The sequence below is a fragment of the Diceros bicornis genome, chromosome 26, assembly GCF_020826845.1.
Source record: "Diceros bicornis minor isolate mBicDic1 chromosome 26, mDicBic1.mat.cur, whole genome shotgun sequence".
NCBI lineage: Eukaryota > Metazoa > Chordata > Mammalia > Perissodactyla > Rhinocerotidae > Diceros > Diceros bicornis.
In genome coordinates, this window is record NC_080765.1 from 37,588,166 (window position 1) to 37,606,205 (window position 18,040).

General features: G+C 46.1%; 1 protein-coding gene across 3 annotated transcripts in view; it reads right to left on the minus strand.

The window, feature by feature from the left end:
* The window catches only part of SNX29 (sorting nexin 29), a 522,293-nt gene that overhangs the window by 123,742 nt on the left and 380,511 nt on the right, over positions 1-18,040 (minus strand). The window contains exon 19 of one of the 3 annotated variants that reach the window (XM_058570033.1): positions 15,825-16,987. The exons of the other annotated variants lie outside the window; for them this stretch is intronic. Within the exon in view, the coding sequence (XP_058426016.1) occupies positions 16,970-16,987 (18 nt within the window). The 3' untranslated portion in view covers positions 15,825-16,969. Of the gene's footprint in view, positions 1-15,824; positions 16,988-18,040 lie in introns of those variants that run through there. 3 annotated transcript variants of the gene reach the window in all.

Genomic DNA, 18,040 nt, shown 5'->3' on the forward strand with positions numbered 1-18,040 from the left:
TTCTTGTTTCATTTTTTTATTGTTTTATTTTTCTTCCCAGTATGCCCACTCTTCCTTCTTAGGGTCACAGCACCCTGATTTTGCTTTAAGCGTCCTGTCCCTTAACCTTACTTTAAGCCAACCTACTACTACATCTCCAGGAAGGGAGAACCGGAACTCTCTAGGAAGTCACGAGGAGCTCCACTGCCACGAAACCTGGCACGGAATCTCCTCCACAGGGCCAGCTCTCTCAAACGAAAACATTTACTGCTAGCTCCTATTTTGAGAAATGTTCTTGACAAGCTCTTTGGACTCTCTTCTCTGCTTATCGAGCACACAATGGGTGCCTCTTGGAGACCTAGATCAATGCTGAATTACCCATTCAATTAAAGGAGGTTAATGCACCGTCTACGCCACCAGACAATAAAGAACAATTACTGACTGTGCTGTGCTTTTAAGATTGGAAGCAGAGAAGTCAAAAGGAGCTTCCTTGTCTTAAAACAAACTGAACGAGAAGCTACTGTTTCAACTGCACATCCCAGGGCTGCAGCAAGGCGGGGCGCGTCCTGTGCGCGAGTGCTCTGGAGCTCAGCTGCACGGGAGGGAACGCGGCCCCTGCCCCCACACACGCATTTACCAGCTGGGTATCCTGGGGAAGCCCCTTAGCCTCTCCAGTGTTCCATTTCCCCATCTGTAGAACGGAAGTAGTAACAGTCCCTCCCTTCCTCGGTTGTCCTGACCCTGGAATTGGTTAATATCCCTGAAGCACTTAGTATAAGAGCCTCACACACAGTACCTGCCACGATGAGTGTCAGCCCCTTTATGAGTGACATCTACTCATTGTGAGGGTCGGGGAGGGAGCTGATCAACTACAGAGAAGATGTCTGGACCGCCTGTGTACTGAGGCCACATTTCTGTAGGTGAAAAAGCTGAGCTCAGGTTCACCCAGGAAGAATTCCATCTTAGTCAACTATTGACTATGTTTCTTCATTCATTCATTCATTCAGCATAGGTACTGAGCACCTAATATGTGTCTGTGCCTTGAGAGAGACGGGGCCCTAGGATGAAAGACCCAGTCCTCAAGGAGCTCCCGTCTGATGGGGAGACACACACAGAAACAGACCATCACCACACAGTGTGAACAGTGCAAAACGGACGCAGCCTCAGTGAACGAGAGCCCTGAAGAAACATCTAGAACAGGGGCGGCAAATGTTTTTGGTAAAGGGTCAGATGGTAAATATTTTAGGCTTTGTAGAATTTATGGGCTCTGTCACAAGACTCAACTCTAACACTGTAGCATAAAAGCAGCCATAGACAGTATGTAAGAACCTTCCTTGGTCCAGAACCTCCCCCGAGTCTAGAACACCCCTTTCACCCCTACCCTGGTTAACTCTGACTCAGCCGGCAGATCTCAATCAAGCCTCTTCCAATTTTAACATGCTCTCGTAGATCTGCAGCCCTCGTTGCTCTGAACGGCCCCTTCGCTCTCTAAATGGACGTGCTTTATGGTGTCCACTTGTTCAGTGACTAACTCTTACCTCTGCATGAAAGTTCCAGAAGTTCCATGAGAACAGGAACCGCCTCCCCTCTCCCCCACACACCTGGCACCTAGCACAGTGCTGCCACACTCAGTAAGTCTGTGGTGAATGAAGGCCCAAATCTGTGCTGCTCCCTTCTCCCAGGAGCCCAGGGGGATTCTCAGGGGCTGCCTGGGTCCACGTTGAGATCAGGTGATCATTTAAAAGACAGAGTCTGTCAGAGCAAAGGGCTCTGAATTAGAGTGAGAGGGATGAATAGAAGAGGAGAGGCAAATGGAATGTAAAGAGGAGGGGAGAACCTGGAATCCAGATCAGCTTGTAAATTAGAGGAAAGGGTCCCGAAGAGCGATGATGCCTTAGCTGGAAACCAGGTAAGGACTGGCAGGTCCGCAGTGAACTGCACCCTCTGGGGGCCTCGCAGGACTGGTAGCTGCCCAGAAGTCACCTGATGCCATTGAGCAGGTAAGAATGAGGACAGCCCGGAGGCCCTGGGAGCCAGCCCAAAAGGTGAACCCCTGAAGCTGCTCAGAAAGGTCAACAGTCAACTCTCCATTATCCGCAGCCCTGAGCTGAGTCTGCCGTGTGTTCCGAAGCCCAAGGCTCTGCATCTGCCCCCACGCAGGGTGAGGAGCCCCCACGCGGGGGTGAGCAGCCCACGCCAGGCAGAGCTGGGCCCGGCAGTGAGCGAATCCCCTGCCAGAGCCCTGGGCTTTGGAGAGCTGCGTTGAGCCCAGCGTAAATGTGCAAGTGGCAGCCCTGTGCCAGAAGAAGGGTGCCCCCAAAGAGGTTCTGAGGGCCAGCCCCGTGCACTGATGGTCTTAGTGAAAAAGAATAAGTGCTGGCAGCCAGAGTACACGTGTTGGGTACTCCACCCCCCACCCCCGTAAGCAGAAGAGGGATGGAGACACACCTCCCAGAGCCTTTGGGTCCTGGGGCTGGCAGGGAAGGAGCCAGGGTGAGATGGGAAGGAATGAGATCACTAACCAGCAGTGCAGGGGGACGGAGATGTTGCCCTAACTGCCAGCCCCACCCTTCCCCTCACTTTCTTTGCCAATCTATTTCAGACATGTGGCCGAGACTCAGCTCAGCGACACCTGTCCTCCACAAAGGCCTCCCTGACCCCCAGGCCTGGCAGAGGCACCCTACCTCTATACTCCCACTGCCGGGGACTGTTCTCTCTCCACACTTGACCCACTGCATCACAACAGCCTGAACACCTGATTCTCTCCCCACAAGACTGGGGACAGTGTGGCAGGGCCTGGGTCCCATCCACTCCCTGCCTAGCACTAAGCGCAGAATTGGCCTGTGCCAGTACTCAGAGGTTAAAGAGAATGAATGAATGAGTGAATAAATGGAGAAAGAGTAGGAAAGGAAGAAAGGAGGAAAAGAGGAAGAGAGGGAGGGAGAAAGAAATATATCACATTCATTTTGGCTATAGTGAAACAACATAGGATTTCAGTAACATTTTAGAAAAAAGAACAGCTCTTTGTGGACACGTTGTCTGTCTCTCTGTGTCCCGTTCTAAGCTGGAACACAAACAGTCTTGAGAATCTCAGCCTAATACTTTCCTTTCACATACTCAGAGATGTCACCCTAGTCTAACCCTCAAGTTCACAGAGAAGGGAGCGAAGCCCAGAGAAGTGAAGGGCACAGCCACGGTCACCAAGGCAGAAAGCACCTTGGGGCAATGGCCACGTCCCCATGGGCCAGGGACCCACCAGAGTCCTTCCAGGCACAACTGGACCTCAGAGAGGCCCCCTCAGCCACCCCACATCCCGAGCCAGGCCAGCGCCTGAGCAGCTGGGGACGCAAACGCCTGTCTGAGCAACACAAGCATCTTCCTGAAATGGCATCTGGCAGGGAGGCAAGCAGCCAGGTGCTCGCTCCACTCCACCAGGCAGTGGCATACCTCACACAGAGACGTCACGCGTCGCACTTACGCCAAGCTGTCACGTCTCCTTGTACTAAAAATGGTACTTTGTTCCTTCCCCTCTCTCTGGATAGAAACGTCTGTCTGGGAGCTCCTCAGCCCGCTGCCTCCTATCGACAGCCTGGTGCCTGGGTCCAAGCAGGAGGTGTGGCCCTCACCTGTGCCACTGCCACTCAGGCGGGCTTGAGCGGAGCGTGGCGGCACAGAAAACAGCTCCAATCCCTCTGCAAGGTCAACCTTGAGATATGGTGCATCTCAGTATAAAAATCCTGGCACGGCGTGGGAGCCCTCATGGAGCACCATGGACCCCTCTCCCCTGATCCTAGCAGCCGCCCCATGAGCGGGGCAGATCTGAAACTCCGTGACCAGTCCAGACGCCTTGATTAGGAGTGCCCTCACCACACGGTGGCCGGCTCCGTGCAGGGAGCCCCAGGATCAGGTAACGGTAGCAACCCGAGGACCCTCCACTCTTCTAGCCAGGGCCTCTGGGGAGCACAGTAAGAGAAACCCACAGCTGAGGACCCAGATGGTACTCTCAGACGCAGCCACCAGCGTCTTGTGTTCATCAGCAGGGGGACTATGTGTCCAAGCTCGTGTTCTCCAAATTGTGTCCTCAAACAGCTGTGTCGCAGGAGCTACCTACAGGTATTCATGAAAATGGAAGTACCAAAGCCACACTCAGGTCCCTCCGGCAGGTTCTCAGAGCCTCGGCCATGCCTTCCGGCAGCAAGAGTCTCCAAGAGGGTGAGCTGAGAAGGGCGATTCCCTAACTTACTTCACCAAGTAAATTACTTGACCATCTCCTTGCTGCTCATCAGTTTAATAAATGGGGTCTTTCTCTAAGCTAGAGAGAGAAGAGTTCAGAATTTTAACAAACAGATGTAAGGCAGAACGTTTTCCCACAAAGTCCCTTTATTCTCGACAAGGGCTGGCACCAGGTGAGTCACACCAGATGTTACCTGAGCTGATCTCTCACGGCAGAGAGGCTGGCATGCTCTTCAATTGCCGAACAACTGTGAAGGTCCAAGTGCAGACCCAATTCCTCCAACCTACCCTAGGCCTGTGGAAGGGCCAAGTGGTCCCAAGTCACGCTCCCCGTGGAACCCAGTCGAGACCCTCCCCCTTGAAGGGACTGCCCCCGACCCGCTTTTCATACCCAAGAGGATTGCTAGCAAAGACTCTCAGGGATGGTTCCCTTCTCTCGGGGACCACAAGGGGCTGACTTTATTCTCCAACAGAGATGTCATCAAATGACAGCAAGGAGGAATGTCCCCTGGTGCAATGGAAATGTGGAGCCTGGAGAACATCCTGTTCTAGCTCTTCCTTCCAGTTAATGCCACCGTTCGCACGGGACCAGAGCAAACAGAGCCCTCTGCCCCCTGTTCTCTGGGGTCAGGGCAGCAGACCCTGTGATGCAGATGCAGGCAGCACTGTCACAGGGTGAAGGGCCAAGAAAGCCCCCTGCAGTCCGAGGGGCTGTTCAAGGTCCCCCAGCACTCGGCGGGACTGGCTCCGTGGGGGTCATCCCAAGGCCGGGGGCTGGGGGCACTTCTGGGCAGACTGCTCTAGCTCTGAGATGGGGCACAAAAGGAAGAAGGGACAACGGCAGCAACAGTGCCCCGCCCCCCCGCTCCTACCCACTGCCTCCCGCCACCAAACACCCTGCTGCACAGTTCTCAGGGGACAGGCTGTCCCAGGGCCCAGCTCTCTGATCTTGGGGCTCACTGGCCCACCACTCCCTACTTTGGGCAAATAGAGAAACTAAAACAGTCACTAAAAGCTCATTACATCACAGACACTCACCTAACACTTTCTATTATCTTACAAAGTTGTTCCTATTATCATCCCCACTTCACAGAGAAGAAAACTGAGGCCTCTCTAGAGAGGTCAAGTAAGCTGCCCAAGGCCACCCAGGGGAAGTCGGCAGGATGGGACTTGAAACCAGGTGTTTGACTCAGGGCCCGCACTCTTGCTGCTCAAGGATCTCAAAGGACATGAGATAAACGGTGCCTGGTAGACTCACCCTCCACCCCTGGCCCGGGGAATGACTTTGGGAGGTATTAAAAAGGATGCTAACGTGAGGACCTCAAAATAGGGGGCAGGGGACAGATACTGTGGCCAGCAAGTCAAGCAGAGGAGACACACATCAGTGCTAAAGACGGCTATGGCTGGAACAAGAGTCCAAAGAGAGCAGAGGGCGGGGTTGCTAAATTTCAGTTTCTGGAACAGTTCTGGGATCTGGAAATGTTTCCGCACAAACACCAGAAAGTTGAACGGGCCCTTTGATCTCTACAGTTCTCAATCTTTTCCTGTTAGGAGACACTAAACGGCACGTTCCAATCAGTGGACATTACAGCAGAGGAAGGGGGCTCATTATGTAGGCCACTATTTCCCCTCAAGACGCCCTCCCCTTTTTTTTTTAACTGACAAAAGCTGCACAGAACCGTGGCTAACCAAGACGCGACAACTATAATTACTCATGGCGGGAGCAGACCTCCGCAGCGGTCCTAAAGGAACGGGGCAAACACACTTTCAGAAGAGCATGGTCGGTCTGCCCGCTTGGTGTCCCTCCTCTCAGAACCACCTCAGCCCATTCCACGCTGTCCTCGTGCCACTGCCACAGGACCTGCCTCTACCCACACCCTTGCCCCCAGGACATGGTGCCAAGCCTGCCAATCCTACCACCCTGTGCCCTGTGTCCATGGGCTGGCTGGCACATCCAAAGGGAGCCCCCCAAAGCCCTTTCCTAAGAGTAATGCATGGTCACAACATTGGAGAAAGTTCTCTGCCCACAGGCCTTGCCAACTTGGAAGAATGCAGATCGTGCAGGAAGTGCGAGGGGAGACACACAGGGAGCCGTGGAGGTGGTGGGGCCAGCTTCCTGGCATTAAAGGATTGGGCTCCTACCACCACTGCGTTCCGTGAACTTCCGGGGTATTCCGCCAACTGCGTCGAATAATAGCTCTCTTGCTCACCTTGATTTATTTTTTTTTACATTTAAACTAACCAAGTTCCTGTCACTGGCAAGTGCAGGATCCACACTAAGACTGCCCTGTACTTGGACTTCACAGTTAACAGAGGGTCTGACTCTGGGCCTGTGACGTGTGAACTGCAGCCGTGAGAACCGCAGTGCTGCTTCTGAGGCATGAGGTTTCACGGCTCCTGCTTTGGGCCAGTCCCTCCACGCAGGTGCCCTGCCCACCTGTCTCTGCCTGATCACCCTTCTATCAGCCCACGCACCACTTCTCCAAAGGCGTTTTGTGACTGAATCCCCCTACCCCAGCCTGAGCTAGGTGCCCAAACCCTGGACTTCTACAGTCCTGGTGTTTACCCCTCACACACCACAGGGCATTTCAATGACAGCATTTACCCAAAAAAATGCATCTCTTTCCTCCACCAGACTATAATCTTCCTTGAGGACAAGGGTCAAGGATCAGAATACAAAGACGTACAAAGACCTGTAAGTAACAATAACCATAGCTGTTGAATTCGTGAATGGGGAGGACCATTCACTCAGCTGTCAATAAACCCACAGACTTACTCCCACGCCGACCAATGAAGAAAGGCCCTCTCGAATGACCCCATCTGATGCAGCCTCTACTGAATACGCCCCAGTCCCCTCCACCGCAGCACCCAGTCTATTTGCTTCCCAGCACTAACTGTTGAATAAAACCACAGGGCTTCCTTACTTGTTTATTGAGCCTCTGCCCTAGAATGTTCACTCCCTGCGAACAGGGATCACCTCCAATTGGGCTCATTAGTATATCCCCAGGGCACAGAAGAAAGTCTGGCACGGAAGGTGCTCAATAAATATTTTGTTGGTTGGTTGACTGGCTGAAAGAAGGAACGAATGAACGAACAAACGAACAAACTTCCAGAAAGGAGCCTGTGAGCTTTCCCTGTGTTGTTAGGATTACCTGATCTCAGGTGCCAGCTAAAGGTTTAGGTAACAGCACAGAAGACACTGGGCACAAGAGCAGCATCCCTTTATTCTTAACACTCTGAAGCAGAAAATGTTTACTTCATTATTTCCTTGTTCAACTCAGGGAGAAAACAAGATGGTACTTTACGTAACACAGATGCACTCATTTTCTAAAACTTCTTGCAAAAGGTCAAACTTTTTTTGAGGGGAATGAGTATTTCACTTTCCGATGTGTTCCATCAAAGTTGAGTTTCTCATTGCACCACAGAGCTGGAGAGCATCATTCATAGGCTGTAGATCAATGACGGCAATGTAAGAACAGAAGAAAGACTCCAGCCCTTCAGGATGGAACAGCAAGAAGGATTTACCACTCTCCTGCTCCCTAGCCCCGGCACCTCAGTTAGTCGAGGTGAAGTCTCAGGTTCTGCACTGACGTGACACTTGCATCGGGGTCCTGGCCATTCGTCTAACATCCCCTTCTGCCAGCCATCCCCCACTGTCCTGTCATCTCTGGACCTGGGAGCATGCTGGACCCTCTGCCTACCTGGCTCATCCCAACTCAGCATTAAAGACTAGTTTAGGCATCACTTCCTCCTGGAAGCTTCTATGATCTCCCACCACCACGTGCAAACAGAGTGAGGTGTCTCTCCTTATTCTCCCACAGCAGCTTCTGTAGGGCTCACTTACAGCACTGATAAGACAATGAGGATGATAGAAGTAATAATAATAGTGGCCATCATGTACTAAGTATGCACTACATATAGTCTGGCACTATATGAGGTGCTGTACATATAATCTCGTTTTATTAATTTTATTTAGTCCTCATAACTCCTTTGTGAGCTTTGCACAAATGAATAAACTGAGCCTCAGGCTGTTATATAACTTGCCCAAGGTTACAGATCTCTCAGGGCAGAGCTGAGATATAAACTCAGGAACGATCCAATTCCAAAGTCAGTGTGTCTGATTTCAAGGTCATCGCCGATCAGGTCTTCTGTTCCTTGCAGCCGACAGCACACTGAGTTATCTGAGTGCCCCCTCAAGGCCAGGTACTTCATAGTCATTATTCTAAACTCCATAAAGACCCTGCAAGTTGGGTGGTGCAGCCCCCAATGTGCCGATGAGAAAGCAAGGCACAGGCAGTTTAATAAGTTGCCTGTGGTCACAGAGCAAGAAGACAGAAGGGTCAGGATCAGAACTTACATCCATCTACTCCAGAAGTCTACGCACCTTCTACTATATCACACTGCCGCCCCCTCCTCCAACCACAGAACTATTTGGAAAAAAAATCTAAAATACAGAATAGGCCTGAAGGATAACATGGTTCTCTGTTATTGTTCAGGAGAGTGAGAAATTAGAAAAAACCTAAATGGTGAACAATGAGAATTGTTAAATTAATCAAACAAGGATAGAGAGAAGTCAAGACGGCAGCATAAGCAGACTCTGAACTCACCTCCTCCCGCAGACACAGCCAATTTACAGCTACTCATGGAAAAATTACCCCTGAGACAGCACTGAAAACTGGATAAGAGGAACTCCTGCAGCAAACGACAATCCGAATTGACTTGGAAGAGGCAGAAATTCCCTTCTGGAGAGAAAAAACGCTGCCTTCACAAGCCACAGCGCCTCACGGCCACCCGAGAGCAGCCCACAGGTATGCAGCCCTCCCTGGAGGAGCGGGGCCCTGAGCCGGGAGCGCCCCCGCTGTGGGCATTTTGTGGACCCAGCACAATCAAGACAAGTGGCATAATATCTGACTTTGCCTGCTACTAAAACATTGGGGAGTAACCCCAGAAAAGCTGGTTCACAAAAAAATTAAAACCGGCTCTTAAAGGGCCCAAGCGCAAACTCACCTGTTTCAGAAAGCAACCTAAAATCACCAGAAAGAAAGGTGCACAGTGCTTTGGTGAAACGAGACTCACCTGATAGGCCCTGAGTGCATCTCGGTGAGAGGTGAGACCTCTCCAGGGACTGGGACATTGGCAGCAGCCATTGTTGTGGCCTGGTATGGGTGTGCTGACACAGACGCCATTGGAGTTCTCCCTGGGGCCTCCTAGCCCAGGTCTGCCCCACCCACTAGAGCACCGATTTAATCCAGCTTAGCCAGGGCAGGCAGCCCACCCTAGAGACTGGTGCCACCCAACAACAAGCCCTCAGGCAACTTCTGGGCCTGCATAGACTGGTGACTGGATTCTCTGCAGCCTGGCAACTGAGCCCACTTCAGTGGGGCAGGGCGTGCACAAGGAGCAGGTGGAGAGTGTGGGGCTCCCGCCGTGGAGAGACTGGGTCCACTTCAGGAGGTCCGGTGCGCACATGGGGCAGGACTATGTTGACTGTGTGTGTGGACCTGTGGGCGGCAGGGCTTGTCAGCTGCAGAAGACTTGTGCTTCTCAAAGACCCACATAGGAGGTTTGCCCCACCTTCCAAAGCCTGAAACAACTGGGTGCTCCTGTGCCTGAGGCCAGCCCCACCCAGCTGCAATCCTCAGAGAGCTGACAAGAGACCTAAAGGCTGGAGGCTTATAGCAATTGTAACGCCCTGAGCCTAACAACCTGCCACGCTGGGGGCCTACTCACTCAAAAGAAATACTGCAACACAAACGTGGTATTAGAACTTGCAGCCAACTGTGCTGGGGCTCCCCACACCTGACAAAGAGACTGAAGAGCCCACAACAACTACAAGCAGCTGAGCATTACAACAGCTGGCCAGGAGCATAACTCGGCCTTCCTGAGTGCCTACAGGGAGAGCAAACAGGCCACAACAGAAGGACACACGTAGCCCACATAGGGGTCACCCCTGGAACGTTGAGAACTGAGGGAAGCACACTGCAGGCCTCCTAAGGCATCACTTATATAAGGTCACCTATCCAAGAGCAGGAGACATAGCTGACCTACCTAATACGTAGACACAAGCACAGGGAAAGAGGCAAAATGAGGAGGCAAAGGAATACATTCCAAGTAAGGGAACAGGACAAAACCCCAGAAAAGGAACTAAGTGAAACAAATGAGCAACCTACCCAACAGAGAGTTCAAACAAAGAGTGTTAAGGATGCTCACTGATCTGGGGAGAAGAACAGATGAACTCAGTGAGAATGTCAACAAAGAAATGGAAGCTATAAAAAAGAAGCAATCAGAAATGAAGAATACAATACTGGGAATGAAAAATTCACTAGAGGGACTCAAAAGCAGAGTAGAGGATACAGAAGAATGGATCTGTGAGCTGGATGAAAGACTAGAAGAAATTAGCCAAGCTGAACAGGTAAAAGAGAAAAGGATTAAAAAGAGTGAGGACAGTCTAAGGGACCTCTGGGACAACATAAGCACACTAACATCCGTGTTATAGGTGTCCCGGAAGGAGAAGAGCGAGACAAAGGGGCAGAGAATCTATTTGAAGAAATGATAGATGAAAACTTCCCTAACCTAAGGAAGGAAACAGACATCCAGGCACAGGAATCACAGAGAGCCCCAAACAAGATAAACCCAAAGAGGCCCACACCAAGACACATCATAATCAAAATGTCCAGAATTAAAGATAAAGAGAGAATCCTAAAAGCCGCAAGAGAAAGACAAGTTACGTAGAAAGGAAACCCCATAAGGCTATCAGCTGACTTCTCAGTAGAAACCTTACAGGCTAGAAGAGAGTGGCATGACATATTTAAAGTGCTAAAAGGAAAAAACTTACAGCCAAGAATACTCTACCCAGCAAGTTTATCATTCAAAATGGAAGGAGAGATCAAAAATTTCCCAGACAAGCAAAAATTCAAGGAGTTTGTCACCAAGAAACCAGTGCTACAAGAAATGTTAAAGGGACTGATTTAAGGGGAAAAGAGAAGACCACAAATAGGAAAAATTATCTATTTCCATGATAAGAGAGTAATGGATACAAATGCACAAAAAAGAGGTTAGATATGATATCAAAAACATAAAATGAGGGAGGAGGGGAGTTAAAGAGTAGAGCTTTCAGACAGAGGTCAAACTAAAGAGACCATCAATTCTGTATAGAAGAAGAAAGGAACAGAGAAGGACTACTAAAACACTGATGGGAAAAAAAAGATAAAAAAGGGCAGCAAGTACATACTTATCAATAGCTACTTTAAACGTCAATGGACTAATGCTCCAATTAAAAGGCATAGGGTGGCTGATTGGATAAAACAACAAGACCCATATATATGCTGCATACAAGAGACACACTTCAGACCTAAAGACACTCACAAACTGAAAGTGAAGGGATGGAAAAAGATACTCCACGCAAATGGCAATGAAAAGAAAGCTGGGGTAGCAGTACTCATATCAGACAAAATAGACTTTAAAACAAAAACTGTAAAAAGAGACAAAGAAGGCCATTACATAATGATCAAGGGAACAATCCAAAAAGAGGATATAACACTTGTAAATATCTACGCACCCAATGTAGGTGCACCTAAGTATATAAAGCAATTATTAACAGACATAAAAAGAGAGAGAGACAGTAACACAATAATAGTAGGGGACTTTAACACTCCACTTACACCAACGGATAGATCATCCAAACAGAAGATCAATAAGGAAACATTGGCCTTAAACGACACACTAGAACAGATGGACCTAGTAGATATATACAGAGCATTCCATCCAAAAACCGAAGAATACACGTTCTTTTCAAAGGCACATGGAACATTCTCCAGGATTGATCACATATTAGGCCACAAAACAAGTCTCCATAAATTTAAGAAGACTGAAATAATACCAAGCATCTTTTCTGACCACAACAGTATGAAACTAGAAAGAAAATCAGAAAAGCCACAAATACGTGGAGATTAAACAAAATGCTACTGAACAATGACTGGGTCGACGAAGAAATCAAAGAAGAAATCAAAAAATACCTAGAGACAAATGAAAATGAAAATACGACATGCCAGAATTTATGGGATACAGCAAAAGCGGTTCTAAGAGGGAAGTTTATAGCAATATAGGCCTATCTCAACAAACAAGAAAAATCTCAAATAAACAATCTAACAATGCACCTAAAGGAACTGGAAAAAGAAGAACAAGAAGAACAAACAAAGCCCAAAATCAGTAGAAGAAGGGAAATAATAAAAATCAGAACAGAAATAAATGAAATAGAGACTAAAAAAAAATAGAAAAAATTAATAAAACCAAGAGCTGGTTCTTTGAAAAGATAAACAAAATTGACAAACCTTTAGCTAGACTCACCAAGAAAAAGAGAGAGAAGGCACAAATAAGTAAAATCAGAAATGAAAGAGGAGAAATTACAACAGACACCTCAGAAATACAAAAGATTATAAGACAATACTATGAAAAGCTATATGCCAACCAATTCGACAATCTGTAAGAAATGGATAAATTCTTAGAATCTTATAACCTTCCAAAACTGGATCAAGAAGAAGTAGAGAATTTGAATAGACAGATCACCAGTAAGGAGATTGAAACAGTAATCAAAAACCTCCCCAAAAATAAAAGTCCAGGACAAGACGGCTTCCCTGGTGAATTCTACCAAACATTCAAAGAAGACTTAATACCTACCCTTCTCAAACTCTTCCAAAAAATTGATGGTGGGGGGAAGCTCCCTAACTCATTCTACAAAGCCGACATTACCCTGATACCAAAACCTGACAAGGACAACACAAAAAAAGAAAATTACAGGCCAATATCACTGATGAACATCGATGCAAAATCCTCAACAAAATACTAGCAAATCGCATACAACAATACGTTAAAAAGATTATACACCATAATCAAGTCGGATTTATTCCAGGTATGCAGGGATGGTTCAACATTCGCAAATCAATCAACGTAATACACCACATTAATAAAATGAAGAATAAAAATCACATGATCATCTCAATAGATGCAGAGAAAGCATTTGACAAGATGCAGCATCCATTTATGATAAAAACTTTGAATAAAATGGGTATAGAAGGAAAGTACCTCAACATAATAAAGGCCATATATGAGAAACCCACAGCTAATATCATCCTCAATGGTGAAAAACTGAAAGCCATCCCTCTAAGAACAGGAACCAGACAAGGATGCCCACTGTCACCACTCCTATTTAACATAGTACTGGAAGTCCTAGCCAGAGCAATCAGGCAAGAGAAAGAAATAAAAGGGATCCAAATTGGAAAGGAAGAAGTGAAACTGTCACTATTTGCAGATGACATGATTTTATATATAGAAAACCCTAAAGAATCCACCAGAAAACTTTTAGAAGTAATAAACGAATATGGTAAAGTTGCAGGATACAAAATCAACACACAAAAATCAGTTGCATTTCTATACACTAACAACGAAGTAGCAGAAAGAGAAATTGAGAATACAATCCCATTTACAACTGCAACAAAAAGAATAAAATACCTAGGAATAAACTTAACCAAAGAGGTGAAAGATCTGTACACTGAAAACTATAAAACGTTGCTGAAAGAAATTGAAGAAGACACAAAGAAATGGAAAGATATTCCGTGCTCTTGGATTGGAAGAATTAACATAATTAAGATGTCCATACTTCCTAAAGCAATCTATAGATTCAATGCAATCCCTATCAAAGTTCCAACATTTTTCACAGAAATAGAACAAAGAAGCCTAAAATTTATATGGAACAACAAAAGACCCCGAATAGCTAAAGGAATCCTGAGAAAAAAGAACAAAGCTGGAGGTATCACACTCCCTGATTTCAAAATATACTACAAAGCTATAGTAACCAAAACAGCATGGTACTGGCACAAAAACAGACACACAGATCAATGGAATAGAATCGAAAGCCCAGAAATAAACCCACACATCTATGGACAGCTAATCTTTGACAAAGGAGCCAAGAACATACAATGGGGAAAAGAAAGTCTCTTCAACAAATGGTGTTCGGAAAACTGGATAGCCACATGCAAAAAAATGAAAGTAGACCCTTACCTTACACCATACACAAAAATTAACTCCAAATGGATTAAAGACTTGAACGTAAGACCTGAAACTATGAAACTTCTAGAAGAAAACATAGGCAGTATGCTCTTTGACATCGGTCTTAGCAACATATTTTCAAGCACCATGTCTGACCGGGCAAGAGAAACAATAGAAAAAATACACAAATGGGACTACATCAAACTAAAAAGCTTCTGCACAGCAAAGGAAACCATCAACAAAACGAAAAGACAACCTAACAATTGGGAGAAGGTATTTGCAAACCATACATCTGATAAGGGGTTAATCTCCAAAATATATAAAGAACTCATGCATCTCAACAACAAAAAAACTAACAACCCAATTAAATAATGGGCAAAAGACCTGAACAGACATTTCTCCAAAGAAGATATACAGATGGACAACAGACACATGAAAAGATGTTCAAAATCATTAACTATCAGGGAAATGCAAATCAAAACTACAGTGAGATATCACCTCACGCCCGTCAGAATGGCTATAATTAACAAGACGGGAAACAACATGTGTTGGAGAGGATGTGGAGAGACGGGAACTCTCATACACTGCTGGTGGGAGTGCAAACTGGTGCAGCCACTATGGAAAACAGTATGGAGATTCCTCAAAAAATCAAGGATAGAACTACCATATGATCCAGCTATTCCACTGCTGGGTATTTATCCAAAGAACTTGAAAACGCCAATGCGTAAAGATACACGCACCCCTGTGTTCATTGCAGCGTTATTCACAATAGCCAAGACTTGGAAGCAACCTAAGTGCCCATCAAGGGACGAATGGATAAAGAAGATGTGGTATATATACACAATGGAATACTACTCAGCCACAAGAAACGATGAAATCCAGCCACTTGTGACAACATGGATGGACATTGAGGGTATTAGGCAAAGTGAAATAAGTCAGAGGGAGAAGGTCAAATACCGTATGATTTCCTTCACTAAGTAGTAGATAATAACAACAATAAACAAACACATAAAGACAGAGATTGGATGGGTGGTTACCAGAGGGGAAGCGGGGAGGGAGGAAGACGAAGGGGATAATTCAGCACATGTGTGTGGTGATGGGTTGTAATTAGTATTTGGGTGGTGAACATGATGTAATCTATGCAGAAATAGAAGTATAATGATGTACACCTGAAATTTATACAATGTTATAAACCAATGTTACTGCAATAAACAAAAAATTAAAAAAAAAATTAATCAAACAAGGAGGCCCTTAGACTGAGGTAGCTCTACTGCCTTGATAACTGACATGGGCAAACTAAAACCTAAGCCAGAGTCAATTCCTGGAAACGCCTCAAGATTAAGAACAACCAATCACAAACAGCCAATCAGGTTTTCCCAAATACTGCAACTGCTTAAGCTACAGCCAACCAAATAATTTCCTTGCTCTGCTTCATGTCCTCTCTACAAAATCCTTGCCCCAGCTCCTGTCGGCGGAGTGCTCCTAACCAGTTCAGTTTGGCACTAATTTGAATCAACGTTTGCTCAAATAAATTCTTAAAAATTTTAATATACCTCAGTTTATCTTTTAACAGAATGATCAAAGAAACTATATCACTACGGAAAAATACTATACAGTTGTGAAAGATTTTGACATAAAGTGTAGAATAACACGGGGAGAAATTATGTTAAATTAAAAAGCAGGACACAAAAGATCACAGATGGGATGACTCCATCTAGAGAAAAAATGCAGAGAAAAGACTAGAAAGAGATATTAACTGCAATTGTATCTATGCAGTGGGACCGTGAGTCATTTGTTTTCCTTCTTTCTAACTTTCCTTTATTTTCCAAATTTTCTATAATAAGCATGTACCACTTTTAGCATTTTTAAAGTTTTTTTTTTTTTTTTTCTTAAAGAAACTGGCTATTATCAACTAGGGCGGACTTGTAGCTTATTTTAATCCTTGGAATGGATGCCATTCTGAGTTCTGATTAAGGGTAATTCAAGTTTTTCAAATGTCCAAATTGTCTCTGTTGATTTTTTGAGGCGAATAATTGCATTTTATACTAAACTTATTTGCGGCTCAAATACAGCTCAAAACCTTGTTTTGATTACTTGTTTAGGGAAAGAGTCACACTAGAAAATGCATAAGAATCACATTTGCATGATGGGTGATGAGGCAGGGAATTACAGTTGGGGGAAAAAAAGGAATGAAAAAATAAAAAATCCTGAATATTCAATAGTACGTACTGAATCTAAAGCCGACTCCTACATTCACATCCAACCAATTCTCTTTGCCGGCTCCATGCAGTCTCTCGCATCCTTAAAGGCAAAAGGCGCATCTGGTAAATGGGGCTGCTGCAGGGAGCTGTACTTGAAATAACTGCTAGATGGGAGTCCAGGTGTTTCATCTGATTTTCTTCAGCAACTGTTCTGGGAGTTTGTCCTCAGAACGGTTCTCCTTTCTCCCACTAAGACAGCAGGCTTCTTTCTGGGTCTCCCCAGTCTCGGCGTCATTTTCAGCAAGACATGGTGGGCTCTGTGTCAACAGAAGCCAGCACAGAGAATCCTGAGGCCCGAGGTCAGCAAGACACCAAGGAGGACGCCCGCGCTTTCTTCCCTGTGACCTCCTCTTGTGTCTGGCCCTTCCTGATCACAGACACGGGTCCTCGGCAGTTTTATTAACATCAAGCAGCTGCAAGGACGTCCCAGGCTTTAGGTCACTATCTTCTGATTAACCACCAGCTATCAACTGAATAGACCATTACAAAGTCAAGAGCAATCCCTTAGCTAAAACGTATTTTTTCTTTTATTTATGATTTTCTTGTTTGTTTTCCCCATTATTATTTGTCACAAAGAAATACCCAGTTTTGAGGTAAAGTTAGAAAACAGATAAGGAAAAAGGAAAAAAAAAACAAAACAAAATCTCACCATCTAGAGAAAATCATTTTGGGTTCATATCGGAGGCTACAAAACTGGCAGTCCACTCAGGTTAAAGATTTTAATAACTTGCCAACATATAAAAATAAGAGATTTTAACGTTTAAATCCAGATTTCCGTTTAAAATAAAAAGGCTTAAAGATCAAGGGACACAGAGCCCCAGTTCCTGCATGGTGACGATCGGTCGGCACTGAGGAGTAGCTGACCTGCATCCCTTCCCGCCTGGGCCCTGCGGACATCTAGGTTTGCTACAGCTGGTCTAGCCCTTTCCATTTTACTTTCTTATGCTAATGTACACATTTTACAATTTTTTGGTTTCTTTTTTTAATGAGACTAAACTATATATTCCATTTAGTGACCTAGTTTTATCATATATAACAACCTTCCAAGCTGACATAAGATCCACATCATCATTTTTAATGGCTACATAATACTTATGTTTTTTTTTGCTTTTGTGAGGAAGATCAGCCCTGAGCTAACATCCGTGCTAATCTTCCTCTTTTTGGTGAGGAAGACCCGCTCTGAGCTAACATCTGTTGCCAATCCTCCTCCTTTTTTTTTTTCGCCCAAAGCCCCAGTAGATAGTTATATGTCATAGTTGCACATCCTTCTAGTTGCTGTATGTGGGACATGGCCTCAGCATGGCCGGAGAAGCAGTGTGTCGGTGCGCGCCTGGGATCTGAAGCCGGGCCGCCAGTAGCGGAGCGCACGCACTTAACCGCTAAGCCACGGGGCCAGCCCAATACTTATCTATCTTTCCTGACTTTTCCATAATGAGCGAGTATTACTTTTTGAGGTATATTGTATTACTACTCCACCTGCAGGGCCCCTCCCTGTGAGAGGATTATTCTTCCTGGTCTGTTAC